Raw genomic sequence first — 27192 nt, forward strand, 5'->3', positions numbered from 1 at the left:
TTCCCAGGAGATCTTCAGTAAAATATCCTTTTCTTTTTTTCTTTTTTTAAATATCCGTCCCTTTTTGGTACATTATGGAGTTGGATTTCTTTGTTGGCGGAATTCATTCGTTCAACAAATAGTTAATTTGTTGGTAGAGCCTGCATCTACCAGGCAGTGTTCTAGAGGATAGAGTAGTGAATAAAACATACCCAACACAGGACAACTTGGATGAAAACAAACAACAACTTGGATGGCACTTCCCTGGAGGTCCAGTGGTAAAGAATCCGCCTTCCAATGCAGGGGATGGGGGTTCGATCCCTGGTCGGGGAACTAAGACCCCACATGCCGCGGGGCAACTAAGATCACGTGCTCTGGAGCCTATGCGCCACAACTAGAGAGAAGCCCGGGAGCCGCAACTAAGACCCGACGCAGCCAAATAAATAAATACAAGGAAAGCAAAACAACAACAACTTGGATGAATCTCCAAGGAATTCTGCTGGCCGGACCCCGTTTCCTGTACGTCTCTGGCACGCCTCGCCACCCTGGTTCTCAGCATCGGGCAAGACAGGACTCAATCCTGGATTCCAGCCCCTCCATACCCTCCTGCAGTGGGGGACGCCCACACCAGCCTGCTGTCCCACTGGGTGTACAATGAGGCACCTGGTGGACTATGAACCGTCTAGCTCTGCCCCTTGTTTTACTGCCTTAGAAGATCTTCAGAGGAAAGAAGCCATGTAAGATTAAAATAAGGTCTGAAAAGCCTTTAAAGTTTTATTATTTTGTATTACGCCACGCCTTGCATGGAATGACCACAAAGGACACGCCTTCTGGGTCACGTAGTCTACTAACAGCGCAGGGTTGAGAAAGCTAGAACTCACGATCTAGTCCACGGGAAAGAAGGGAGGGAGGGAAGGGAAAGAAAGGTGGGGAGGGAGGAGCAACGATAAATATTTCTGTGTCTCTTCTCCAATGGGTCAGTGGCTGCCCATTCTAGGAGCAATGATTATGTGCCTTAATACAATTGCTGATTCATGGTCATGGTCTTTATACTAAAGGAAAGGGGCTTTTAGAAGTGCTAGAGCTAATCAATAAATATTTGATCAACTTTCAAACAAGGTTCTTACGGCCAAAATAAAATGAAAGAAAAGATACTGATAAAAGCTCTATTTCCGTAACTTTGTCTCAAAGCAACCATGGAAAGAATAAGTGCAAAATAAAATGAAGGGCCCCCCTGCCCCCCACCCAGGGAGGGACCACCCTTGAGGCTGGTAGAGCCGTTCTCCAGGGCCCAGGCCCCCACCCAGTCAGGTCCTTGGGGCCACACGGCGCTCAGCAGCCCTGTCCTGCTCCTCCCGGGAAGGGGCCTGCTTCCCTGCATCCCAGTTGGCACCTGGGATGAACAGCCCGTGGAGATCCAGGTGCATCTCTACATCAACGGAGGCACGAGCCAATTCTGTAAAAGTTTTGGCATCCAGAACCAGCAGAAAAGGCAGCTTCTGGGGATCGGTAGAGACAATGGCTGATAAGATAATCCCTTTGGGGAAACAAAAAGAGACACTTTGTAAAAGTGCAGCCTTGAACCTGGTCCAGCTGGGGGGATAAGTTTCTCAGCTCTATCTCTCTGTCCTTTGAATGTAAGTATCTAATCAAAACAGAAGGGAAGCGAATTTGATATTCTGTGGGAGCAGAAGGGAAAGGCCAGGGAAATCGGAAGGCTTGGCTGAACCAGTCCCCTCACCTTTCTGAGCCTCAGTCTCTTCATCTGTAGAGTGGGGATAATCCTCCCCACCCTCAGAGGGTTGCTGAGAGGATCTTGCACGGTCAGTTATGAAAGCACTTTGTAAATCATTACATGCACTGAAGAATGGCTATTTTCCTACTATTTAGAAACTCCAGTTATAGAGAATCAGCTTTGACGCTGCACTTAGGCTAATATCCGTCACTCGGCTAAACCCGGACCAGTTGCACTCAAATGGCATTTGAATGAGTCCAACTCATCTCATGCATGTGCAGCTTTCCCCTCTGTAAAATGGGAATATTCTAAATACCCACTCTCAAGGGACAGAGGGCTAAATGAAATAGTGCACGTAAACTTCCAGCAAATATGTGTGATTCTTCCCAAGGCCTCCCGGGTTTCAGAGTGGCTGAGGGCAGCTGAGGTCAGATCGGCTTGAATTCAACCCTCCTCTGTATGCACTGGGCGTGTGACCGACCGTGGGTAAGGTACCTCACTCTCTGAGCCTCTCCTTTGGTGGAATGAAGACCAGGTTGCTCCCCGCCCACAAGAGATTGTGCAGGACGCACTTGCCCAGCCCAGGGGGAGGCCAGCCTCAGCAGGAGGTGGCACCAACCATCCCCCACCTTGGAGGTGACAGTGACACAGGGTCCCTTACCTGGCATGCAGTGCAGGTCGATAGGAAGACACCACCCAGGTAGAAAACCACTCCCTTCTCACCTGAGGGAAGCAGCTGGCAGGCTTAGCGGGGCAGCCTGCCCTTCCCCAGAGGTGTGGGCAGCCCCACCCAGGCTTCTAGTACCCTCCTTAGCATCCCTAGGGGGTGGGCAGGGCATTTCTGGGGCAAAGACAGAATCAAAGAGGGAAAGGACCATTTGGTCAGGTGGAAACCTGGACAAGAGAGGAGGGCCACAAACAATTCTAGGTGCTCCACGGAAAACTTACATGCTTAGAGGAGTTACAAATTCAGACGCAGCCATTGCAATGGATTTTAAAACCAAGATTCTACACTCTGGGCAAGGGTAGTGCTGCTCCGTGGAAAGGAAGTGGGCTTTTGTGTCGCAAACAGTTTAATCACCTCGGAAGGGAGGTTTGACCTTCTGCTCTTGGGAGATGACCTCTAAGCCCTTGGACTGACGGTCTGACGAGAGTGCCTTTGTTTACCTGGGGCCACTGCATATAACCCATCCTAGCAAAGTGATTTAGGGGGAGGCCTGGGCCACAGGTGTCAGCTCAACCTCCAGAGGGGCCGAAGACTGGAGGTCACCATGTCCGCATGACCACGCCCCACAGGGGCTCCGACACAGGGCTTGGAGAGCTTCCCTGGTTGGCCACACTCCGTGGACGTCGCTGGGGAAGTTGGCGTGGTCCTACCCCCCGCAGGAGAGGACCAGCGGAAACCCCATGCACAGGACTCTCCTGGATCCTGCCCCACTCGCCTCTTCTCTTAATCTGCACCCTTTCGCCGGGATAAACCGTAACCATGAGTACAACAGCTTTCGGTGTGTTCTGTGAGTCCTCCTCTTGAAACTGAGGGTGGTCTTGGGGACCCCCGAACTTGCAGCTGGTGTCAGAAGTGGGGGTGGGCTGGGGGACTCCCTCATCCCACAGCTTTGGACTCAGACACACCTGGGCTTCAAAGCATGACTCCCCCAGCTGTGTGATGGGGGGCGGTCACTGCCCCCGAACGACGTCTCTGTTTGAGGAGTGATCACACGCACAGTGCAGCAAGTGGGCTGCCCTTCCCGGAGGCTTACCGTGATCCTCGTCCTCGGCACCCGGTGTGGGCACGAACACCGGCTCCGCCGGCCAGCAGTGCGCCTCTCCCCACTTCAAGGACGACTTCGTGAGAATGTCGTATTTTATTATCTGCGCGTCCGAAGGGGAGAAACATGGGAATGAGCGGTTGGAGAGCATGCTTATTCCCTGCGAATAGGAAGGCATCAAGGCCCCAGAGAGAGGGGAGTGCACTCTGACACTGGCGAACGTAGACCCCAAATGGCATCTGCCTCTGGTCAGTGTAACAACAGAAACGAAAGCAGCTCGCTTCCTCCTCCGACTTTAAGCAAAGGTCTTCCCGCCACTGCAGAGCTGACAGTACACACTGAATTCTTTCAGAAATAAAATCCCTGGATTTATCTGGTACTTGGCACTATATTGCAATTTTTATACACATTAGATAAACTAAAGTATTCAATGCAAACCTTTAAAGTATAATATGATTCCTTTGTTGTTTTAAAAGTGTGAGTCCCTGGCCTTCTCTCAATCTCTAATAGGCCTCTTTCCCCCGAGGGTGTGGGATTAGTGGAGAGTGACTCGGGGTGTGCGTATGTGTGTGTGGGAACCTTAATTTTTTGCTTTGTACATTTCTGCACAGCTTGCATTTAAAAAAAAAAGATTTTCCATTTTATTACTAAAAAATGAAGCTACTAAGGAAAACTGATGTCTGTACAGCACTCAGCATGGTCCCTGGGAAACAGCAAGTGTTCAAACAAATAGCAGTTTAAAAACCAAAATATGAATCGCTATGCTGTACACCTGAAACTAACACGATATTGTAAATCATCTATACTTCAATTTAAAAATAAGTTAATAAAAAAAAATAGTAAATCCTCCTAGTTTCAGCTCTATCCTCTCTGCTTGAGACAGTGAGTTCCTTGAGGGCAGGAACTGGGATCTCCCTGTTCACTTCCTTTTCCTCAGTGCCTACCACATTGTAGCACATAGCTGGTGCTCAATAAACATGCATCCAAAAAAGAAATCAACGGATAAACTCCAGCCACCACATCTTTCCTGAGCGACAGCCCATTGGGTGCAATTCCCTCTCCTGGATGGTCCATTGTTGCTTCCAGTGTATTTTGTCCCAAGCTGACGTCACTTTCTGACTTACTCCCACCCCAAGGGGACCTCGGTTCTGACCTCCCTGAGAACCTGGGAACTCAGCTTTGCAGACAGACACGATGGTTATAGGCTGCCATCTCCCAAGGACTAGTACCTTGGTTGGGATGGGGCTCCACTGGACTTCAGCAGCAAAGACATAGCGGTATCGCTTCCCGTTGTGAGCGTAATTGATCCGAGGCAGCTCTAAGCCTAGAGAGAAATGACACAGCTGACAAAGCCCCCTTCACCGAGAACTGGGACCACCTGTCTTTTGTGGCATCCAGGCCGGGCATCCTTTTCACAAAAATGGTTCCCAAGCCAGGATCCCTGAACTTGATTCAGGCCCTGGATTGGATCAAGGGTGATCATTGGGCAGGAGGAGGGAACTTCTGATAACTACCCCAGCTCCATGAGAAGCTCCATTAAGAGCAAGGTAAGATAGACCTGGGTTTTTAAGTGTATAAACATCTTTAATTATCCAAGATAGAAATCAAAGAAAATTGCATGATTAAAATCAGAGGCTACTGCAATTTTTTAAAGCTCTTTTAAAAAAAAGTGTGTGCATGCACATGTGTGGGTGTGAACAGAAACTTCTGAAGCCGTGGAAGGAGCATCAGTGGGGAATATTTAAATAAATCTGGTAAAATCATATAATAACATTATACAAAAGTAACATTTACAAAGAATTATAATAACATGGGGAAATGTCTACATCATAAGATTAAATGTAAAAGGCTGCTTATGGAATTATCTCCACTGTGTTATAAATGAAGAGAAAAAGTTTGGAAGCATTGCTGGGGTGATAACTTCCTCATGGTGGTTTATAGTTTGTACTGTCCATTCTAAGTTTCTCATTGTGTGAAATTTGCATTATACCTATTACTTTTGTAATCCAAAAAGCCTTGAAAATGTGTCCATTTCCATGTATATATATTTATATATGCTTGTTGTGTCAAATTAAATTTCTAAGTCTGAATATTGAAATGAAAGTCCCTCTTATGAAATATTGCAGATAGTTGGAGCCAACTGCTGGTGAAAATATAATGTCCAAGAAAAGAAGAAGCAGAGATGGAAACATGTGCCCCATAAAAGCCTCCTGAAGAGGACCCAGGGCATAAATGGTTATCAGGCTCAGTGGGGAGGGAAGTGGGGTGGAGAACTAAGAAGGGAAGATGTCCAATCCCACAGGCGAGTAATCACGAAATTCCCAAGAGACAGGTCAAGATGAACATGAGGACGAGGGACCACCCACACACTCAACTCAGAAAAAAGATGCCCACTGTTGGTCCCAGAGTAGGTCTGAGACTCCCTGTGATGCTCCTGGGTCCCTCGCACCTGGTCTGGTACCCCCCTTTCCTCCACTCTGTAAATGACCAGCTATACGCCCATGGTTAAGTAAAATGTGATTCATCCCTGTGAATTCTATTCTATTCTATTGTCCAGCTATTAAAGCCATGCTCTTGAAGAATCTTTGGGATGTGGGAAAATTCCCAGGCTACATTCATTAAGTGGAAGAAGACATTTCAGAACATTCTAGATGGTACGGTATGCATTTTGTATAACCGTAAATGCAGAGGTTAAGGGTTTTTCGAGTCAGTGAAGCCTGGGTTCAGATGCTGGCTCTGCTGCATAACTTCAGGCAAGTTATCGAATTATTCTCAGCTCTGCTGTCCTCGGTTCTAAAGCATGAACAGTACGTGGCAGCCCCTGCCTCTTAGAGGTGTTCTAATCACGGCTGCTTTTAGCTGGACCCTCACTGCGGGCCAGGCCCTCAGCTAAGCCCCTTACATGCATGGACTCACCTAACGTGATAAGAACAGGATGAGACTGGGGAGGAAAGGACAGGAAGTTGGGGAGCCCCTAGAAGAGGGCCTGGCATGCGCCAAGCAATGCCTACGTGATGGAAAGACTGAATGGATGTTTCCAAACGGCCGTCACAGGTGGAGGGATTATGAAGGATTTGTCTACGGTCATGCTTTTCAGCGCTGCCCAAGGTTGCTACGATAAACAAGAATTCCCTTCCCAGAAATAAAACGACCGTAGTGTTTTACTCCTCCATCTGCCCGTGTGAGTGACACGTGAGCAGAGATGGAAGCTGATGCCTTAAGAATGGGGACGACATGTCTATATTCACTTCCAAAGACTCTGAGAGGCTGGGGCACCACACAGAACCCATTATGGGATCCGTGGGATGCCATGTGTAGACGTGGTTCTTAGTGGGCAAATCTGAGGTCGTCCTAGCAGAGTCCCCAGGACTGTCCTTCCAGACGCCTGGCCCTGGCGTGGGGCAGCGATATGGGGAGCCGGGCTCCCAGCCTAGAGCCCCGCCCGCCGCTCCCCAGCCCTGTCCTGGGCAGGCCTGTTCATTCCACGCTTAAGTACTGAGCACACCCTGCTCTAAGCCAGACTTCTGTCACGTGCCGGTGACAACACTGAGCACACAAACACGGTCCCCACCCCACGGGCTTCTATGCTAGGGCAGTGGTTCTCAATCAGGTTGGAGGCCAGGGACGCCGCTCAACATCCTCCGATGCCCAGGGCAGCCCTCACCGCAAGAATGACCCGGCCCCCGTATCAGCAGTGCCCACATCGGGACGCCCTGCTCTGGTGGGTGCTTCTCTCCGAGGGGGTTTGTGTTCTGGGTGTAGCTCAGCCATTCTGAGGCCCAATTTTCTCCTCTGGCAAACGGTGCTGATAGCACCGATTCTGCAGGGTGTTCTCAGTGTGCACAGGTAGAAATCTGCACATGCCATGACTTTCAGTAAGTCAGCGTTCAATACACAGCAGCATTTGATACAGAGAACCAACTAGTGGCTACCAGTTGAGGGGGGCGATATAGGGGTGGGGGAGAGGGGGGTACGAACTATTGGGTGTAAGACAGGCTCAAGGATGTATTCCACAACACAGGGAATACAACCGATACTTCGTAATAACTGTAAATGGAAAGTAACCTTTAAAAACTGCATAAAAAATTTAAATTCAAAAAACTAAAATAAACTTTTAAAAAGAAAGCAAACAAACACAAAAAAAAACACGGAAGCATTTGAAAGGCTAGCCGTGAAAGTCCCTGGGTCCAACGACCACCCGAGTACCTCCCTGGGAGGGGTATGAAGATACATGAAAGAGCAGTGTCCCCAGATGCCTTCCCCTGGGCGTCCCAACAGCCTTCCTCTCAGCCCCTCGTCCACACACATCTCCTCTGCATCAGAAAGAGGTATCATATAAAGAGGACATTCAGCCCCTCCCTAAACACAGGAGAGAGGATGCATTTTACCTTCATAAAGCAACTCCGGCTGGCAGTAGACTTGGTCCTCTTTTTCCTTCAGGGCTCTTGCTGTTGTAGATGACAGTTTGATTAAATTGGAGCCCGCCTCTGCATTCTGAAAGAATCGGTTTTCCAGAAAAATAAAAACTTGGTGTCCAGAACAAATATTTGTTTTACTGTGCACATGTTAAAAAATGCTTTAGTGTCTGTCACCTTGTTCTGGCCTCACATTAACCACCGGAAGCAGCTATTATATGATTGGTCTTTTCAGACAAAAATGAGAACGGGGGGCTGGAAGTGACTCCCCGAAGAGGGCAAAGCTGGTGGGTGGTAGAAGGGGGGCCCTAAAAACCCTGGATCTTTTCTTCTACTCTGGGTTGCCTGATCCCTCACAGGTGAATTAATGTACTTATAAGTTCTCGCTTTTTAAATACTGGATGATTCACCTGTAAAAGGCTGCATCAGTTATTAAAAAGGTGTTTATAAAGAGTTCATAATAACATGTGAAATGCTCATGATAGAATACTGAGTGAAAAAAGCAGCAGAGTAAACTCCATACACAGCCTGAGCTCAACCATGTTAAACAAAGAGAAAGAAAAAGAAATTACATTGAAAAGAGCCTGGGAGAAATACCAAATAGTAACAATATAGCATGCAGTGGGATTATGGAGACTCATTTCTTTTTCTAGGCTTTTCTAGATTTTCAGTATTTTCTCCTATGAAAATGTACCCCTGTTGAAAAGAAAACAAACATGCAATAAAAATTACTTGGGAGAAAAATATCTATCAAGGACATCTCTTGGTCTCAAGTGACAATCAGACTTTGTTCAGTACTTTGCCATCATCGTTGTAACCCAGGAGAGAGACCGAATACAATTAATTAAATATCTATTGAGCATCTACTACTCCCTGTGTCCCCACATACTCTCTATGGGACCTTGAACAACTTACTTGGTATCTCTGAAGTTCAGTTTCCCCATCTGTATAATGAGGTATAGCACAAGCATCGTATAAATAGTATGTGCATCTCTGAGTTATTATGCAGATTAAATAAAATAATCCATGCAGTTGGTTTATAAGAGGGCCTGGTTAGCGGTAAATGCTAGATAAATGTTAACTGCTATTGATAACATAATTGTATTATTATTATTATTATTTTTACTACTACTACTGCCACTACCCCTGGGGGTGAGTTCAGGTCAGGCACTGGAGGAGAAGGAGGAACAAGGCCACAAATCTCTGCATTCATGGAGTTACAGGAGGAGAATTATGGTCACGTCTGACTTCTCATTTAAACTTTTCTCTACTTTCCAAAATAAGCTTTTATAATGAAAACAAACCTATTTGAACAATAGCAGCTTTTTGCTGAGAAGGTGGGAAATTTACTGCATCCTAGAAGCTGAACCGTAGGGCCCCTCTGAGATTTGTTTAGGGCGATCCCAATTAACAGAAGAGGAAACTGAGGCCCAGGGAAGGAAAGTGGCTTGCCCAAGGTCACACAGAGGGGAGCAGAGGCTGGGCCCAGAGCTTCGCACTGAGATTCTTCTGCTCAGAAGCAAAAGCACTGCAGGCAGCAGGCAAAGCAAAGCCTCTGAGGCTGGCGGGTTCCCATCCCATAGTTCTCGGCTCAAACATCCCTTTCCCTGACAAGTTAGTCTGCAGTGTCTCCAAGGCATGTGTCCCAAGCTGTAGTTATCTCCTTTATGGACCTGCTTCCTTCTTTCATGCTGTCTTCCCTGTGAAGACAGTGATCAGATTTTATTCAGTGCATGGCACATAGTCAGCTCCCAGGAAGTAACTGCTGAAGGAATGAGCAAATGCATGACTTAATGAGCTTTTCCTTCAACTCTTAAGGGGCAGAACATGTGCTTTGCAGGTGCTTGTAAAAATCAAATGAAGGGCGTGAAAAGGTCGTGTAGCGCCTAGCACATCGGGTGACTTGGAAGCAGAAGCTCTGTTTGCCTTCATCTGTATGTGCAGCCCCCCATGTGAGAGGCCCTGCCCTGTGCCTTGCTAGTCAAGAGGCAGCCACAGGCCTCTTGTGCATGTCCCGGGCTTGATTCTCAGGGAGTCAGTCCGCAGAGACGTTTTCTAGCTGCAGCATGAAACTAGTCAGACTGGTTGAGGCATAAACTGTGAATTTTTCCACACACAGCAGTAATGAACATGACTTGGCAGCTTTCTCTGGCCAATGTGCTCAACTGTGGGAAGAAATCACCTTCCAGCCAGAATTCAACGAAATCCTGCAGTCTGGCTTTGAAATTCCTCAACTCGAGGGAACTCCCATGAGAAGCAGTAATCTCAATAATCCCGCAAAACACTGGCTTTGGAGTTTGGCAGCCTTGGGTGTGAAGTATGACTGTAGAGCTTTCTACGTGAACTTGAGCAGGCCTCCCGCAGCCTACGTGAACTTGAGCCTGCTTCCTCGTTTGTATAAAGGGGGGCAATCTGTAACTTTTGGACGGGTGGCGAGTACAAGCGAAGGTCCCTTTGACCTGCGTCTGGGGATTGTGGTTAGGATTAAATTAAATAATGGTTATGAAAACACCTGATCCAGGGCCAGACCATCGTAGTCAGTAATTTGGAGCCAGACAGACATGCATTCAAATCCCAACTCAAATCCTCTGGATGACTCTGCCATGTTGGGCAAGTTATTGTCTCTCTCATCTACAGTCACGGGGATGATAAATAACCCCAAGGACTGTCATACAGATTCGGTGAGAAGCATGCAGAGCATTTCACAGGGCCAAAAATTTTCAGGACCCAGGATGAGAGCAGAGGCCCACCAAACCTATGTCCACATATATCAAATTGTTAAGTAAAATACCGTTCTCTCCCGCCTTCCTTTATGCACAGAGCTTCATAATGTTGTGGAACTGTGCTGCCTGATACGGCAAACACCACCAGCCATGCGTAGCTATTTAAATTTAAATTAAATGAAATTTAAAATTCCCTTCCTCGGCTGCACTGGCCACATTTCAGTAGCCTAGGTATCTGGCTGCTACTGCTTGGACAGAGAATATTCCTTCATTGCAGCAGGTTCTAGTGCCCAGTGCTGGTCTGGAAGGATGCATGTGAATTCAGAATTCCAGGACTCCTTGGCATTCTGAGCTAGAAGCATCTGGCAGAGTGAAGGCTGGCCGCTGGGCCCAGGCTTCCCTCCTCCTTTTCTTCCCACTGCACGGAAGCCCCAGCCAGCCCGGGCCTCCCTGGTGGGCCTGAGGGCTGCATCCAGCAGCACAGCCTGCCCTTAGGAGGACAGAGGCAGCTGCTGCAGGCTGGCTTGGGTCATTTGTGCAGGGAATTCAGGGATCCCAGGTCACAGTTGGGGTCGGAAGGGTGCCCCTCTGGGTGGACACCCTGTGGCCCTGTGAATTCCTCACCCAGTGAAGAAGGGACACTGATGGAGAAAGGCCAGAGCAGGGGGCCCCTCTGGCCTGGGTCTAAGAGCAGAAAAGGCATCTGACACAGGGCCGGGCACAGAGTGAGCTCTCGAGAAATGGTGGCTTCTCTCATTATTGGGTCTTCATTTTTGCATTTGAAAACAAGACAAAAACCAAATCTACTGAGCCAGGAGTTGGAACCACCCCTTCTAGCTCCAAGATGCCAGCCCCGCCCCCTCCTGGAGCCCTGCAGGACGAGGGCAGGGTGGCTGGCAGGGACTGTCTGTACCGCCCACACCCCTTGGGGCCCAGCCCCACCTTAAACAACCCCCGCACCACCCTACACAAACAGGCAGAGGGTGCCAGTGGCCCCCTCCTTCCTTTGACCCCAGCTGGCCCAAACGCCAGAGAAGCTGGGGCAGCTGGGAGGCCCCAGACTTTTGAACACACTTCAGTATAGCCCATTCTATGTGGAAGGCACTTTCCACTTGGGAAATGTTCCAAGCGCTAAAGGAAGACCTTGTGCCCTTTTAGAGATCTTGCTTCACCTTTTTCATTCATTCATCGTTCATTCATTTATTTAAAATATCTAAGGGCTTAATGAGAACCCTCTGAGTACCAGACCCTGTGATGGGTCCAGGGGATAAACTGCTGACAAGACCAAGAGTCCCAGCCCTCTGGGAGCTTTAACAGGAAGCTCATTATACCTGCCATCAATGTGAGCAAAGATCTGCAGGTGCCATTAGAATGTACAAACCCACTGAGGGAGTCAGGATGCCAGACCTGAAGGATGAGCAGGGATTAGAATCCCCTGGAGGTTGTGCCTTCACTGGGCTGGTCTCAGAGCCCCCAGGTAAGTCCAACCTGCAGCCGGGACAGGAGCAGAGGTCTCACGGGAAGAGGACAGGGTTGCAGGCAGAGGGACAGCAACGTGCAAAGGCCCCAGACTGAAGGGCATTTGAGAAAGGGCGGCATCCCCTAAGGCCCTTCCCTAATATGCTTTTGGACGGGATGGAATCAGAGCTGCCGGATCCTGGACACATAGGCCATGTCTGTAGCTCGACTTTCCCCTTTCAACACGCAGGTGGGGCAACTTGAAAGTGAAGCAAGGAGACATTTTTAAGGGACAATAAACAGCAATTAAAAAGCGTGGCCAGGGCTTCCCTGGTGGCGCAGTGGTTGAGAATCCGCCTGCCAATGCAGGGGACACGGGTTCGAGCCCTGGTCTGGGAAGATCCCACATGCCGCGGAGCAACTAGGCCCGTGAGCCACAACTACTGAGCCTGCGCGTCTGGAGCCTGTGCTCCGCAACAAGAGAGGCCGCGATAGTGAGAGGCCCGCGCACTGCGATGAAGAGTGGCCCCCGCTGGCGGCAACTAGAGAAAGCCCTCACACAGAAACCAAGACCCAACACAGCCAAAAATAAATAAATTAATTAATTAAAAAAAAAAAAAAAAAGCGTGGCCAGAGCTACCCTTCCCAGCGCCCGCTCTTCTTTGCAGACGGCTCACGCAGTGCCTTTTTAAAATACACGTGCTAGACTTATTAGCTTGGTTCCAAGGAAGCAAATCATTTCTAGAGCTTGATAAAAGGTTATAAAATCCTGCAGTGTGTGGGCAGCGGAAGGGAGTGTTTCCTCTCTGTGTATCATCCACAGGCTGAGGCCTCCACAAGGTGGGGGTGGGGTGGGAGGTGGGGTGGAGGTGGGCAGGCCTCAGGATTTGCCACCTGTGTGCTTTGTGACACCCCCATTGCATCCTGGAGCCAGGAGACACCCCAAGCACTGCACTATGGAACTTCCCAGAGTGAGGGGCACAGAGGCCAGTGGCCCAGATGATGATTTTGTGGGACACGGCCGTTCATTCAATAGCCCTGAATCACATGGGGAGAAAGTTAATCCCTTTTTCTCTTCCAATCTTTCCGACTGGGTCAAGGCGAGAGTCTCAGTTAAGTGCCACTATGTCTTTGACACCTAATACTTTTCCAATGTTCTCTTTAAGGAAGAGATCAGGTCTTGGCTAGAGCAACAGCATCAGGCTAGAGCTCAGGACCTGTGCTTATTACCAGCCCTTCATGCTCATCTGCACTTCCATCCACAGCGCGCAATGCTGGCTTTCCACTGGGTCGTGATAGGTTTCCTTCCACATGAGTTAAGGAAAGAGAGAGTTGATTTAAATGAAAACATGATTTTGTAAATGTTAACAGAGGTGATAGGAAGTACGGTGAAAATCATGACAGAGATACACAAATGACTGCAGATGGGGAAATGCTGGAGAGAGGAGAAAGGACCCAGCTCTGGAGTTGGACAAAGCTGGGTTCAGATGCGGGTCTTCCGCCCATTGGTTGGGAGGTGCCTGAACTCCTGCATGGAGGAGCCTGGAGGGTGGGAGAAGCCTCCCTGGGCATGTAGGAGTGTCTTCTGTTCCCTAGGCCTGCAGGGCTCTGAGAGAGGTCAGGGTGACCCTCTGGGACTCTTTCCAGGAGTTAGGCCTGCTTGGGAGATCAGCAGAGTTATACCCCTTACCAGCTCCAAGGAAGGGTTTAGAGCCAATCTTGGCTCTGCCACTGGGCTGTGTGACCTTGGGCACATTCCTTAACCTCTCTGAGCCTCAGTTTCTTCATCTGTAAAATGAGGCTAACCTGAGGATCTCTCCCATAGATTGTTTTGATCATTAAGTTAGGTAAGGAAAATACAATGCTTAGCAAAGTACCTGGCACATAGAGTTCATTGAGTAAGGATGAGCCATCAAAACCGAATTGAAGGGCTTCCCTGGTGGCGCAGTGGTTGAGAGTCTGCTTGCTAATGCAGGGGACACGGGTTCGAGCCCTGGTCTGGGAAGATCCCACATGCCGCGGAGCAACTAGGCCCGTGAGCCACAACTACTGAGCCTGCACGTCTGGAGCCTATGCTCCGCAACAAGAGAGGCCACGATGGTGAGAGGCCCACGCACCGTGATTAAGAGTGGCCCCCGCTTGCCGCAACTAGAGAAAGCCCTAGCACAGAAACGAAGACCCAACATAGCAATCAATCAATCAATCAATCAATCAATCTTTAAAAAAAAAAAAAACTGAATTGAATTGAATTTGGTTTCATTTACATTAATTAAGTCATGAAGTCAGGAAGTTCTGGAGCCAGAAGCCTCTGTAGCCTTTAAAACCAAACCCAGAGCCCTGGCAGCATCAGCCTAATTAAGGATAACGTCTGGCCCAGGGGTCATTTTTAATGTAAGAACAGGACTGTTCAACATCAGGGAGACGGGTAAGCAACTGGTGATGAATCCCCACCATGGACTGTCAGGCCAATATTTAAAATGATGTCATAGAAGAATATTTAATGTCATGGAGAGATGTCTACATATACAAGTAGGTGGAAATAGTATGTATAGCAGTATACAAAATAGTATGTACATATTCAGCCATGAAAAAAAATGAGGCCCTGATACGTGCTACAACACTGATGAACTGTGAAAACATGCTTCGTGAAAGAGGCCAGCCACGAAAGACTACATATTGTATGATTCCATTTATGTGAGATATCTAGAATAGGCAAATACACAGAGATAGAAAGTAGATTAGTGGTTAGCTGGGGCTGGGGGGGATGGGGGGGGTTGGGGGGTGGGGGGCTGATGGTTAAAGGGTACAAGGTGTCTTTTGGGGAAATGAAAATGTTTTAAAATTGATTGTGCTGATGGCTGTACATTCAACTCTGTGAATATACTAAAAGCCATTGAATTGAACACTGTTTTTTTTTGAGATTTTTTTTTTTTAATGTGGACCCTTTTTAAAGTCTTTAGTTTGTTACAATGTTGCTTCTGTTCTATGTTTTGGTTTTTTGGCCCCACAGGGCATGTGGGACCTTAGCTCCCTGACCAGGGATTGAACTCTCACCCCCTTCATTGGAAGGCAAAGCCTTAACCACTGGACCGCCAGGGAAGTCCCAAATTGTACACTTCATTTTTTTAATTTATTTTAAAAATGTATTTATTTTAGTTATTTATTTTTGGCTGCGTTGGGTCTTCGTTGCTGCGTGTGGGCTTTGTCTAGTTGCAGCGAGCGGGGCTACTCTTCGTTGCGGTGCGTGGGCTTCTCATTGCGGTGGCTTCTTTGTTGCAGAGCATGGGCTCTAGGTGTGCGGGCTTCAGTAGCTGTGGCGCACGGGCTTAGTTGCTCCGCCGCATGTGGGATCTTCTGGGACCAGGGCTCGAACCCGTGTCCCCTGCATTGGCAGGCGGATTCTTAACCACTGCGCCACCAGGGAAGCCCCAAATTGTACACTTTAAATGAGTGAAAATGGGTGAATAGTATGGTATGTGAATTATGTTTCATTAAAGCTGTTAAAAACTGTGTACAGTATAATTTTCTTCTCCAAAATTAGGAAATACGTATTTATATGTTAAATATTAATTTTAGAAAAGAAAATCATACTGTACATAATTTTTAACAGCTTTGAGATATATACACAATATGTATATATATTATATACATACATATCAATATATATTGTGTATGTATATCTTTCTGTCTACTTGCTTATCTATTTATCTATAGAGAGAGAGAGACTTGGGAGGCAATACAAATATATCCACAATGGGTTTATGGTAATTGTTTTTCCTTTTAACTTAATCTGTATTTTCTAAAGTTTCTACCATGAATATATACCATATTTGCAAAAATAATGAAAGCATTTTCTGTCTTTCTTTAAGAACAGCTCATTTGGGGACTTCCCTGATGGCGCAGTGGTTAAGAATCTGCCTGCCAATGCAGGGGACGAGGGTTCGAGCCCTGGTCCGGGAAGATCCCACATGCTACGGAGCAACTAAGCCTGTGCGCCACAACTACTGAGCCTGCGCTCTAGAGCCCATGAGCCACAACTACTGAGCCCACGTGCCACAACTACGGAAGCCCGCGCGCCCAGAGCCCGTGCTCTGCAACAAGAGAAGCCACCGCAATGAGAAGCCCGCGCACCGCAACGAGGAGTAGCCCCCGCTCGCCGCAACTAGAGAAAGCCCGCACGCAGCTATGAAGACCCAACGCAGCCAAAAAAAAAAAAGAACAGCTCATTTTGAATTTCAATATTAACGAAATTAGAGCCCAAGTCACTTCCTGAGTGGGCTCACATCTCCCAGGACTCAAGCCATTACCTTGTCCACGTGAAGGGGCACTGCGAACCTCTTGAGGGCTGGGACGGAGGTAAGCCTGGAGTTCTCCTCGAAGTCCTTGTTCAGGTTGGCCAAGTAGAAGAGCTGGTAAAGGCTGCTGTCCTCGTAGGCAATGACGTCGAACAGAAGGCAGCCGTCCTCTTCGTAGGCGTTGACGTGATGAAACACCACCATGGGGTCCGTGTAAAATTTGGTCAGCACGGGCTTCCTCGTCCTTTGGTCAATGATGTGAATGTGAGTCTGAAAGGAGATGCATATCAGTGGTCAGCTCTTCCTCTGCAGGCCCAACACAGTGGCATCAGGCAGGGGACAAGACCCAGCCCTGCCATCCACTTGCTCGTGACCCTGAAGCATTCCCTCCCCTTTATGAGCCTCTCTGTACTACCTCCAGACACACGCAGAAGTGCTGAAGGAGGAGGGAAGCTTTGCTGCCAGGGCCCCTTCCTCACCAGGAGGACAGTATCTGGGGAGATACAGGATCTGAGAGTGTACCGTCTCCCCAGCCTTCACCTGACTGTGATCCAGGTGGGCAGCGACAGGCCAGCTCCCAGGCAAGGCCAGGTTGAGGAGAAACAGTCAGGTCCAACCCTCTAAGGCTCCTCAGGTCTCACTGGTGGCCAGCGCCCCTAAAGCCCCTCCTGGGTCCCCTCTCCTGACCTTTGCCCGCCGCAGGTGTGGTTTTCCCAGTAACCTGGCTGCCCTGGAGGGCTGCGGTGCTGAGTGACCAGTCTAGTCAAGGAGCCCACGTGAGTATCGGCTCATTAGGCGTCCACATGCACCTCTGGGTGTCACAGGCAGTATCACTCTGGGTGGCAAGTAGCCATATCTGCAGCCCCAGTTGCCTAATCCAAGGGGGAAGGGGTGTTTTCTTTCGTTTGGCAGCTCTGGCCCAACCATCCTCCTTCTGAAAGGAGGGAGGGGCTGCTCCAGGCTGCCATTTCCCCACCTCCTCTGGCTCATTGCTTCTTTCTCTCCTTTCCCAGAATCAGGCTTTGAAGTTAAGTGGGGGAGGGGTGAGGAGTAGTGTACAGAGGAGGAGGGCATTGGGAGGGAGGGAGGGTTTGGGGAGGTGAACACAGGCATGGTTATTGTAGGCTTTCTTCCCCATAAACCCAATCCCAGGGTCAGCCACAGGGACTTCTCGGAAAGTTCTCCAAATGCATTCCAAAGCCCTTCCCAGGGCTCTGTGCCCCGTCCTCGTCCTCGGGGGCTCTGTCTTCTCACTGTGGGACTCTCCAGGGCCAGAGGTCCCCAGGGGCTGCAGACTGGAGGCCTAGAGGGCTCTGACACTCCTGCCGGCGGGACGCTCATGGTCCTGCGGAGCAAACCCACTTCCGCTGGCTCCCTGCTGGCCCCCTTGCCCAGCTCATTCAGTCCACAAACATTCATATGAGGGCCTAAGACACGTCAGACACTTTTTGGGGAACTGGAGAGATAAAATAAAACCACCCGCCCACTTTCATGGAGTGTATATTTCAGTGGGGATGAGGCCAAGGGTCAGTGATCAATATATACAACATGTCAAGGATGATGGATGAGAACGACTGAGAAAATGGAGTGGGGGGTGGAGAAAGCCTTTCGGGGGTGGGGGTCTGTGATAGACACACGGACCTCAGGGATGGGGGAGGGTAGAGCGAGACCGGGATTGATCAAGGGAGGAAGCCATCTGGGGAAGAACATTCCAGGTGGAGGGGACACAAAATCAAAGGCCCTGAGGCAGGAACGTGTTTGGCAGGTTTGAGGTGTAGGAGGCGACCACGTGAGCAGGGAGCCAGCAGTTGGGATGAGGGCATGTGGGCCTTTATGGGCTGGTGAGTGAAGCCTTTGGATCTTATTCTGAGGAAGACGGGAAATCACCAGAAGGTTCTGAGCAGAGGAGGGATCTCACCTGACCCCTTTGTTCCCTCGAGGACCTCACTCTCCTCCTTGAGAATACAGGCGTTACAGAGGCAGCAGCCACACGCGGGACACATATTTGTACGGGTACATGAAGATGCACGTGGTGCGCAGAAAGAGGAGTAGAAGGGTGTCGAATGGATGGTGGTGGTTCCCTCTGGAGGGGGCTGGGCGGGGCGGCGGGAGGAATGGGGATGGGGAGGAGGAAGGGGACTTGACCTGTTGCTTTCTACACTTGTGTGCTATTTGAATAGATGACACTGAGAATTACTTGATTATTTTTCACAAGTAACAATAGCACATAAATACATACATACGCCTATACATGAATAATGTATTCATACCCACGTGTATATACACATACACACATGCAGACATCACATATACAGGGAGGTACGTGTACATACAGGCACACAGATATTCTGAGCACTCCACTCAGGTGTACCTAAATTGAAGACGTTTCTGTTACACCATCCGGTGGGACGCTCTTTCATCATGATGTCTAAATGATCTGTGACATCCCCTCCCCGCCCCCAGAGGGATGCTGAAAGGGCCTTGTCAACGGATGGTGGAGGCTGGAGGAGGCCAGGTGTGGGTCAGGGCTGAGGAGCAGTCCCTTTGCTGCTGGGCGAGTAGGGGCTGCCTTGGCTGATGAGGCTGCCTCGCCCAAGGTCACACGCTCTTCTGGGGATGGTCTGCTCTACTGACTTATGGACGTCGGGGCACAAAGGCCCACCCCTTGCCCTAACTGGGGACCACTGTGAAGGACCATCCCAGCTTCAGAACTCGCTGGAAGGTCGGCTCATGCCTCTGGGGAGACTGCGTGGCAGCTGACGGCCTCCCTCCCAGAGCCGCCCCTGCCTGCTGACCTCCACCTTGCTCTGGCCGTCCTCGTGCGGCGGGGTCGCCGGCCCTGCCTTACCTTGTCCTCCCTGTGGAAAGCCAGGCAGGAAGCCCAGCTCACGCCCCGGATGTAGGCGGTTGCCATCTTGAGGATATCCATCTTGAAAGGCTGCTCGAGGAAAACGATGTAGCTCTCGGTGACTCCGAAGCTGTGGTAATAGCTCGGGGAGAGGAGCGCGCGGGAGGCGATGGAGCAGAACACCTCCATGTGTTTCAGGGGGCTCAGCCCCTTCTTCCCGCCCTCTAGAGAGAAGCCAGCCTCAGGGACGGTGCAGGGCCTCGCGGCCCCCGACAGGGCCACCGTCTCCCGCAGCGCGGCCTCTCAAACCCACCCGGCCGCTGAGAAGAACCTTCGAATGAGAGCCGACAACAAACCGGGTGAAGGCGCTGCGGCCTGGCTGATGCAGGGACGGGGCCCTTCCCCCGTGAGATCTGGTTTGGCATCCAAACCACTGCATCCCCAGGCTCTGGGCCTCTGGACCACTGGGCCTCTGGGCCAGGCGTGTGCAACTCCAGCACGGGGCTAACCCAGCCTCCACCTGCTTTCTAAATAGAGGTTTATCTGGACCGCGGCCCCTGCAGGGTCCACGGCTGCTTTGCTTTCGAGGTTCAGCGTTGAGCAGACGCAGCGGAGACCATACAGGCGGCAAAGCCTCAAATACTTATTTTGTGGACCTTTACGGAAAACGTTTGCCAGCCCCTGCTCTGGAGCAATGTTCCTCGCTTTCACGTGCACGCGGATCATCTGGGGGTCATGACAAAACGTGGGGTGTGACTCAGCCTGTGGGGTGGGGCCCGAGGCCCTGCATTTCCGTCAAGCTCCCAGGCAGGGGGTTAGCTTCCCAAGGTTAAGCTTTGACATGTTGCTGAGAACCATCATTTGACGTGTATTTCACGGGGTTTCTATGAATTTCTTTTGGCATTGCCCGTTCTGAAACACCTGGGAATGAGACTAAGTGCCTTTGGTAATGTGACAGATTGTGACAGTCAAGGTAGGCTGTAGGATTCCCATTTTACAGGTGGGAAGCTAGGGCTTGGTGGGACGCTCCATCATTACAGCCAAAGGCACAGGGTTAAGCTGAAAAGAAACAGGTCCCTTAGCCTGGCTGCCTACTCTGTTATTAGAGGCAAGGGAGAGACCAAAGGGAATCCTGCAGGAGTCCAAGTACCTTGCTCAACATCCACCACGAAGGTGCTTTCTTATCCCTCTGCAAGGATGAGTCGCCCGCTGGCCAAAAGGCCTCCCCACCCAGGCCTGGGGCTGGGTTATAATGAGTTACATGCAAGCGTCGCCACCTTTCTTGTGGCCACCTGTGCCCACTGTAAACAGCTGGCTGGTGGGAGGGATGCTCTGGGTTTGTGGGGTAGTTCTTTTCTTCACCAAACAATGGAACACAAAGCAAACTGAAAGGGAAGTCACCCTGGCCTGGGAGGCAGGACACAGGTGTGAATCCCAGCGAAGCTGCCAGCCTGGACCAGGTGTGCAGAGGGTACCTCCTGTGAGCCGTGGGCATGTCACCTGATCCCCCTGGGGCCCGCAGTCCTCTGTAATATGAGGTGGCAAACTCAAATGCCTAACCACCCCCAGGTCTGCATTCTAGGATCCCAAAGGGACCCTATATCCCTTTATTGGCTTAATTAATGGGAGTTCCATTTAACAAGAGCATTGTACCTTCTGACCTCGGGGGCTCCCATCTGCCAGCAGAGCCTGGAATCTGCTGGGGGGGGGGGGCGCTCTACGGGACTGTGAGGGAGGGGGGCCAGCAGGGATCACAGATGGAAACCGGCCTTCCTAAACCAGAAGGTCTAGCCAAGCACCCTCATAGTTCTGTACTGTCTCCTGAGCCCGCGCAGCCACTCTTGGAGGCCTGGTCTCCTGGGTGTGGTTCCCAAGAGGGTCCTGGACAAATAAGGGCTAGGAGCCCCGCCCTCCTCCCCCTCAGGAACACGCAGTCACAATCGGCCTGGGCTCCACGCCAGGTTCCTGCCCCTAAATGGAGACGGTCCAGAAGGCCCGCAGAACAGGGTGGGGATCTGGAGTGGGTGCCAGCAGGGCTGAGCTCCCTGAACAACCCTGGGAGCCTGGCTTCAGGGGCTGGGATGAAAGAGGACAGCACAGCCCTGACATACAGAGGTTTGTCAGAAAACTAAAAAATGAATGAAAGAAAGGAAGAATGGATGGATGGATGATGAATAGATTAATGGATGGATTGATAGGTAGATGATTAATGAATAATGGATAAATTAATGAATTAATGAACAGGAACCTAAAGAAAAGGAGGTTGGAATAGCAAAGGGATTCACTTCTTCCAAAAAGAAGCTTAGCATCATTTCTTTTCTCCTAAAGGAGAAAAGTGAGTTCACGGTCCTCTGAATCATCTGTGCAGGCAAGTGTCAGATTGAGTGTTGTGTTATCAACCAAAATCAGAACTCTTCCGAAAGAGCCACCCTTGGTGTCTGTACTCCATTACACCCCCAGAATGACCCACCTGATACTGTGGCAGGGATCTTAAAGATCACATATTTTGTCTTCCCCTTGTCCACGATGGACGTGCCAATGTTGAGAACATTTCCAGCGTCATCATAATGAGGATGTGATGTCGCCAGATTTACAGCCACGTGTTTACGATAATCAACCTGCAAAACATGACAGCCACCTGGTTTTTAAAAGGGGAGAGGGTGAAATCCTGTGAAAAGCTGACTGACTCCAGATTCAGAGAGATGATGGTTATTTTTGCACATCTCCTGATCTGAAAATAAGGCAGATATCACCTTTAAAGGAGATGTTTCCTCTTGCAGCCTGATGTAACCTCGAGGGGGCCTCACACAGCTAATAGGCTGCAGGGGACTTGGTGAGCTACATGTGTTTTCTCTGACAGTTGCTCCTATCCTGTCACCTGGCCTTGCCGGGTGGCCTCAGCATGGAAACAGGACGCCTCACTGCAGAGAGCTCCAAGTAACAACTTGGGCAGAGAGGCAGCCTTAGGGCTAATCTTGGCCACTTCTTTGGTGAAGCTATTTAAATTCTCCCCTTTTGCATCCCACAGAGGCATAAATCTCCAGGCCTCTCTCATAGGGTTATTCTGGGAACAGAAAGGTTACAAAAACATTTGGTCAAAGGGAAAGGAGACTAACGAGCTCAATAATGATCCTGACTCCAAACAAGCCACAACCATAGAGCAGTGGGGTGGCCCAGGAACCAACTGCCCGCCCTTCTTCCCCCAGAATAGCACAACCTCCTCCAGCCAAAAGTCAGGCAATACCTCATTCTCTCCTAGTAATTCCTCTCTGCAGCTTTGTGGAAAGCATACATCAGTTGGACCTACACTGCCTAGCCTAAAAGGAGCTGGATGTAATTTCACAGCTAAGGAAAGCACTCCTTCCAACAGATCGTTAAATTGCATTGCAAAGACATCCAGGCTTTGAACTGCCAGCTGGAGAAAATTGAAAGTGGGTCTATTGATCTTCACGAAAATGTAGACTTGATTCTACCCAGGAAAGGTATCTACTTGGGCTCTGATTTTTGTGCCCTTGCTCTGTGCCTAATGCCTCCCTCTTCAGGTCAATACAAGGCAGGGCTGCTGGGAGTCCTGGGTGGCCCAGTATAGTCATTCATTCAAATTTCCATTGAGGTGCCACTCAGTGCCAAGGACTGTGGACACTGTTAGGGGTTGAACTGGATCTTCCAAAAAGACATGTTGAAGTCCTAACCCCTGGTGCCTAAATTTGGAAATAGGGTCTTTGTAGATGTAGTCAAGTTAAAAAGAGGTCATTCTGGATTAGGGTGGGGCTTCATACAATGATTTGTAGCTTTACAAGAGATTGGATTACAACACTTATTGGTTGTTCCTATAAACCAAGGAACAACCACCAGAAGCTGGAAGAGGCAGAGAAGGATCCTCCCCTAGAAACTTCAGAGAGAGCATGGCCCTGCCGATACCTTGATTTCAGACTTCCAGCCTCCAGAACTGTGAGAGGATACATTTCCCTTGTCTTAAGCCACCTAAGATACACTTCTGTTGTATTCCTTTGTTATGGGAGTCCTAGGAATGAATACAGACACAAAGATGACAGGACACGGTCCTGCTGTAAGGAAGCTTAGAATCTGGTGCTAAGTGCTGAGCTGGGAGAGCCCAAGACCCAAGGGCATCAGAGGAGGGCTCCTCTGTGAGTTCCTGCAGGCTCCTGGCCTCCTGCAGGGGGTCCCTTTCTTGAGTCAGGAACTGAGGCTGGTTGTAGATTTACTGATACCTTCTCCAGGGTTTCCAGAGTCTGGGGGTTGATTTTCCTGATGTAATTGGTCTCCGTGGTTGCATAGAAGTCTTCTCCACACTTCATGATGTTGATCAGACAGTTGTCTGTGAAATCAGGGATGGTGTGGGACAGGTAGGAGAAAGCTCTGGGGAGGAAGCAAGTCAACGGGGTCAATGGCTGTGTCCACCCAGCTGGAAAGTTCTACTCGAGATGGTTTTAGTTTTCCCACCACTTAAAACACTCTACTTCAACTAAGGGAGAAAAAGTACTGGGTCCCAATGGGTCCCTTGAGGAATCCTGAGGACTCAGAGATCAAGTTACCCAAAAATACCACCACATTCAATCAGCTAAGGAGGGAGTCAGCTGGGACAACAAGGCTGTCCACGGAGCCCTCCTGGGCTCCCCAAATCCAAAAGTCTCCTGCACCAGAGCCATCAAGAGCTGGTGGATTGTTCTGAAGTATTTTAAGAAGTTCTACAGAAATCACAGCCATACCCATAATGGCCCCCCAAAGACTAGCAAAACAGCTAATCTCTGCTTTGGGCAGGAATGTGAGCCCACCCTGGTTACCCAGCTTTGTCCAGGATATTAGATTTTTGAAAAAGAAAAGCAAACTAATTATGAGTTAAGAACTGATCATTTGATTAGAAGGCAAACTCAAAGCAGGAAGTCCTGACCCCGTGTACTTGTTAGTGCTCCCCCTACTGGCAAACAGTGTAACAGCAAGGAGGCCCCACAGGCTGCGGTTTTAAATTCATTCCCTCCCCCTCCCCCAGGCTCCTCCCCCAGCAGGGAATGGGAGTTCCCTGCTTGCTGTGTGCCGGACTCAGCACTGGACACTAGGACTGGAGAGATGATGTCAGTTCTGGAAAAGCAGAAGCCAGCTTCCCTCTCTGGGCCAGTCTACCCCTAAGACATTTCACAACCCTTCTATGTCTAAAGAGTATCAGAAAGGAGGTACTGATGGCTGGCCTGATTCCCTGGCCAACAATTTAAGTGTTGAACATGTATGTAATACATTCATATGCATCACAACCCAGATGATTTTAACTGTATACAACTGAAAATTTCCCCCATCCTTCCTCTCATCAGTTCCCCACCTCCCTCATGCATCCTTCCAGAAAACAAATCTAGATTTCCCCCTGCCTTCTTACACAAATTATAGCATATTATATGCTCTTTATACACTTTGTTTTTTTTTTTCCACTTAACAGTATATCTTGGAAATCTTTCATTTGAAACATAGAGAGCATCCTGATTCCTTTATTTATACCTGCCTGGTATTTTCCTGTAGTGTTACTGTGATTTATTTAACCACTCCTCTGTTGATGATCATTTGAGTTATTTTCAGTTCCTCATCATAACAAATAATTCAGCCATGAATAACCTTGTACATTTGTCATTTCAGACACAAGCAAGTACCCCTCTGGACTGAAGGGAATGTGCATTTGTAATTTTGATAGATAATTCCAAAGTGCTCCCCCACCAGCTATGTGGGAGAATACCTAACAATTTGTCAGGTGCTCTTTGCCTCTCTTGCTGTCAGTGATCAAAAACTGCGTAGCGTATATGGTCAAAGGCCATCACGGGAAATTTTCCACCCAACCTAAAGACAACCGTCAGGAGCGAACGCTGCTTGTTTTGACTGTAAAGGACATTGGAAAGCAGGACTAGATTCAAAATGGACAGTTACTTGGAAAATATGTTTTTGCAGGGGTCCGGATAGGCCATTGTTCCAAATTCTGACACCACAATCCTGTTCGCTTCAATATTGGCAGTGTAGGTATCACTTCTCAGGTATTTGCTCCTGTAATAGACTTCACCTGAAAGAGAAGCAGCAGGCTCATCCCAGACTGACACCTTTACAGAGCTTTGAAGTCGATTTCAGCCATTCCAGGGATTTGATGGGCGGCGGGGGGGGGAGAGAGTTCACTGGGACAGTCCCTTTAATGTGTGTGCTAGATACAACAAGCATTTGGAGGGAACTCTCACACACATTTCGGCAAGGTTGAGACTCACAACAATATGTCCAGGTAAGTATTCCTGTTCCCAGCTCTATCTTCGTATGAGGGAACTGAGGCTCAGAAATGTTCCATCCCCTAGCCCAGCATCACCCAGAGAGGTGCCGACCCAGGCCATCAACCACCCCTTCCACCATATTTGTATCCTTCCAGGTAAGGTCCAGATTTGGAGGATTGGTCCAGAAGGCCCCGTAGTTAGGCTAGGTTTCTCCAGGGCCCAGTTCAGTTCTGGGAGCCCTACACTGACAATTTAGCCCCTGGAGTAACATTTCGTATCTATTTGCAACCAGGGAGCACCCTTATACCCAATTCTGCACACAGTAGAGGGTCAGTACGTGTGTTGGTGACACTGCAGAGAATCTGACTCACTCCAGAAAAGCACGGACTCTTGACTAGTCCACCAAGACCAACCTGAAAATATACCAGATGGTTCTAGACCTATATTAATTTCCTATGGCTGCTGTTACAAATTATCATAAATGTAGTGGCTTAAAACAACACAAATTTGTTATCTTACTGTTTTGGAAGACATCGTCTGAAATGGGTTTTACAAGGCAAAAATCAAAGTGTCAGCAGGGCTAGTTCCTCCTGGAGGCTCTAGGGGAGAATCTAGAAGCTGCCTTTATTCCTTGGCTTGTGGCTGCATCACTCTGACCTCTGATTCTGCTGTCACATCTTTTCTGACTCTGACCCTCCTGCCTTCCTCTTTCCTTTATGACTACACCGAGCCTACCCTGATAATCCAGGACAATCTCCCCATCTCAGGGTCCTTAATTTAATCACATCCGCAAGACCCTTTTACCATGTAGAATAGCATATAATATATTCACAGGTTCCTTCTGGGGAGAGAAGGGGGAGGGAAGAGGAGAGAGGGGAGAGGAGAGAAGGGAGAGGGAAGAAGGGAGAGAGATATGGAGGGAGAGAGATACATATACTCTTCATAAGTGGGTGTGGGTGAGTCAGGAGAGGCTTCACAGAGGAGGTAGCACTTGAAAAAGCCCTTGAAGGATGAGTAGAATTGAACTGCAACAGATCCGGGAGGTGGGGCTAGGAGAGAGGGTCAGGTGTTCCCATGGACTCTCCCCAGAAAGTCTGTAAGCAAAGACCTGGAGGTGGGGAGCACAGCCCACTTCCTGGAAGGGCTAAGTCAGTGTGGGCTGGAGCACCGGGCACTTGGGAGCACCAGAATGAGATGAGGCTGGGGGTCAGGTGGGGACCTTACTAAGTCTTCAGGGCTGTGAATACTGAGGCCTTTGACCTTCATTTGGTGGATAATTTGAAACCTCTAGGGTTTTTGTTTCATTTTATTTTGCCATTAGTTAAATACTGAGGCCTTTGACCTTCATTTGGTGGATAATTTGAAACCTCTAGGGTTTTTGTTTCATTTTATTTTGCCATTAGTTAGCAAATGACATTATGTTGACTTTTCCCCTCTAGAGAACACATTCCTTGCTGTAGTATAACCTGTGCTTCCAGGGTTGGTACAATTATAATATGCAAAAAAGTAGGGGCCAGGACATACTGACAGTTTGTTCCCATAAAAAAGAGGTTTATCAGAGAAACGCCCATCATGTATCCACTGTTACAATGATGGGCTTCAAGGAGAGACTGAATCCCAAGAAATTCTTGCCCAGAGCATTTTTATATTTTCAGGAGAGGAAATGAAACTAAGAGCTAACATTTATTGAGCATGTGTGTGCTAATCACTGTGAGG

At 49.1% G+C, this 27192-nt stretch overlaps 1 protein-coding gene across 1 annotated transcript in view; it reads right to left on the reverse strand.

Moving 5' to 3' along the window:
- Positions 1–1193: 1193 nt before the first annotated feature.
- BCO1 (beta-carotene oxygenase 1) overlaps positions 1194–27192 on the reverse strand; it is a 37867-nt gene continuing 11868 nt past the window's right edge. The window contains exons 3-11 of the mRNA XM_061172919.1: positions 25151–25280; positions 23455–23602; positions 21693–21840; positions 19223–19446; positions 16387–16644; positions 7872–7977; positions 4713–4807; positions 3475–3586; positions 1194–1516 (exon numbers count right to left, since the gene is read on the reverse strand). Of these exons, the coding sequence (XP_061028902.1) occupies positions 1287–1516; positions 3475–3586; positions 4713–4807; positions 7872–7977; positions 16387–16644; positions 19223–19446; positions 21693–21840; positions 23455–23602; positions 25151–25280 (1451 nt within the window). The 3' untranslated portion in view covers positions 1194–1286. The remainder of the gene's footprint in view (positions 1517–3474; positions 3587–4712; positions 4808–7871; positions 7978–16386; positions 16645–19222; positions 19447–21692; positions 21841–23454; positions 23603–25150; positions 25281–27192) is intronic.

This window comes from Eubalaena glacialis, chromosome 18 (assembly GCF_028564815.1).
Source record: "Eubalaena glacialis isolate mEubGla1 chromosome 18, mEubGla1.1.hap2.+ XY, whole genome shotgun sequence".
NCBI classification, from domain to species: domain Eukaryota; kingdom Metazoa; phylum Chordata; class Mammalia; order Artiodactyla; family Balaenidae; genus Eubalaena; species Eubalaena glacialis.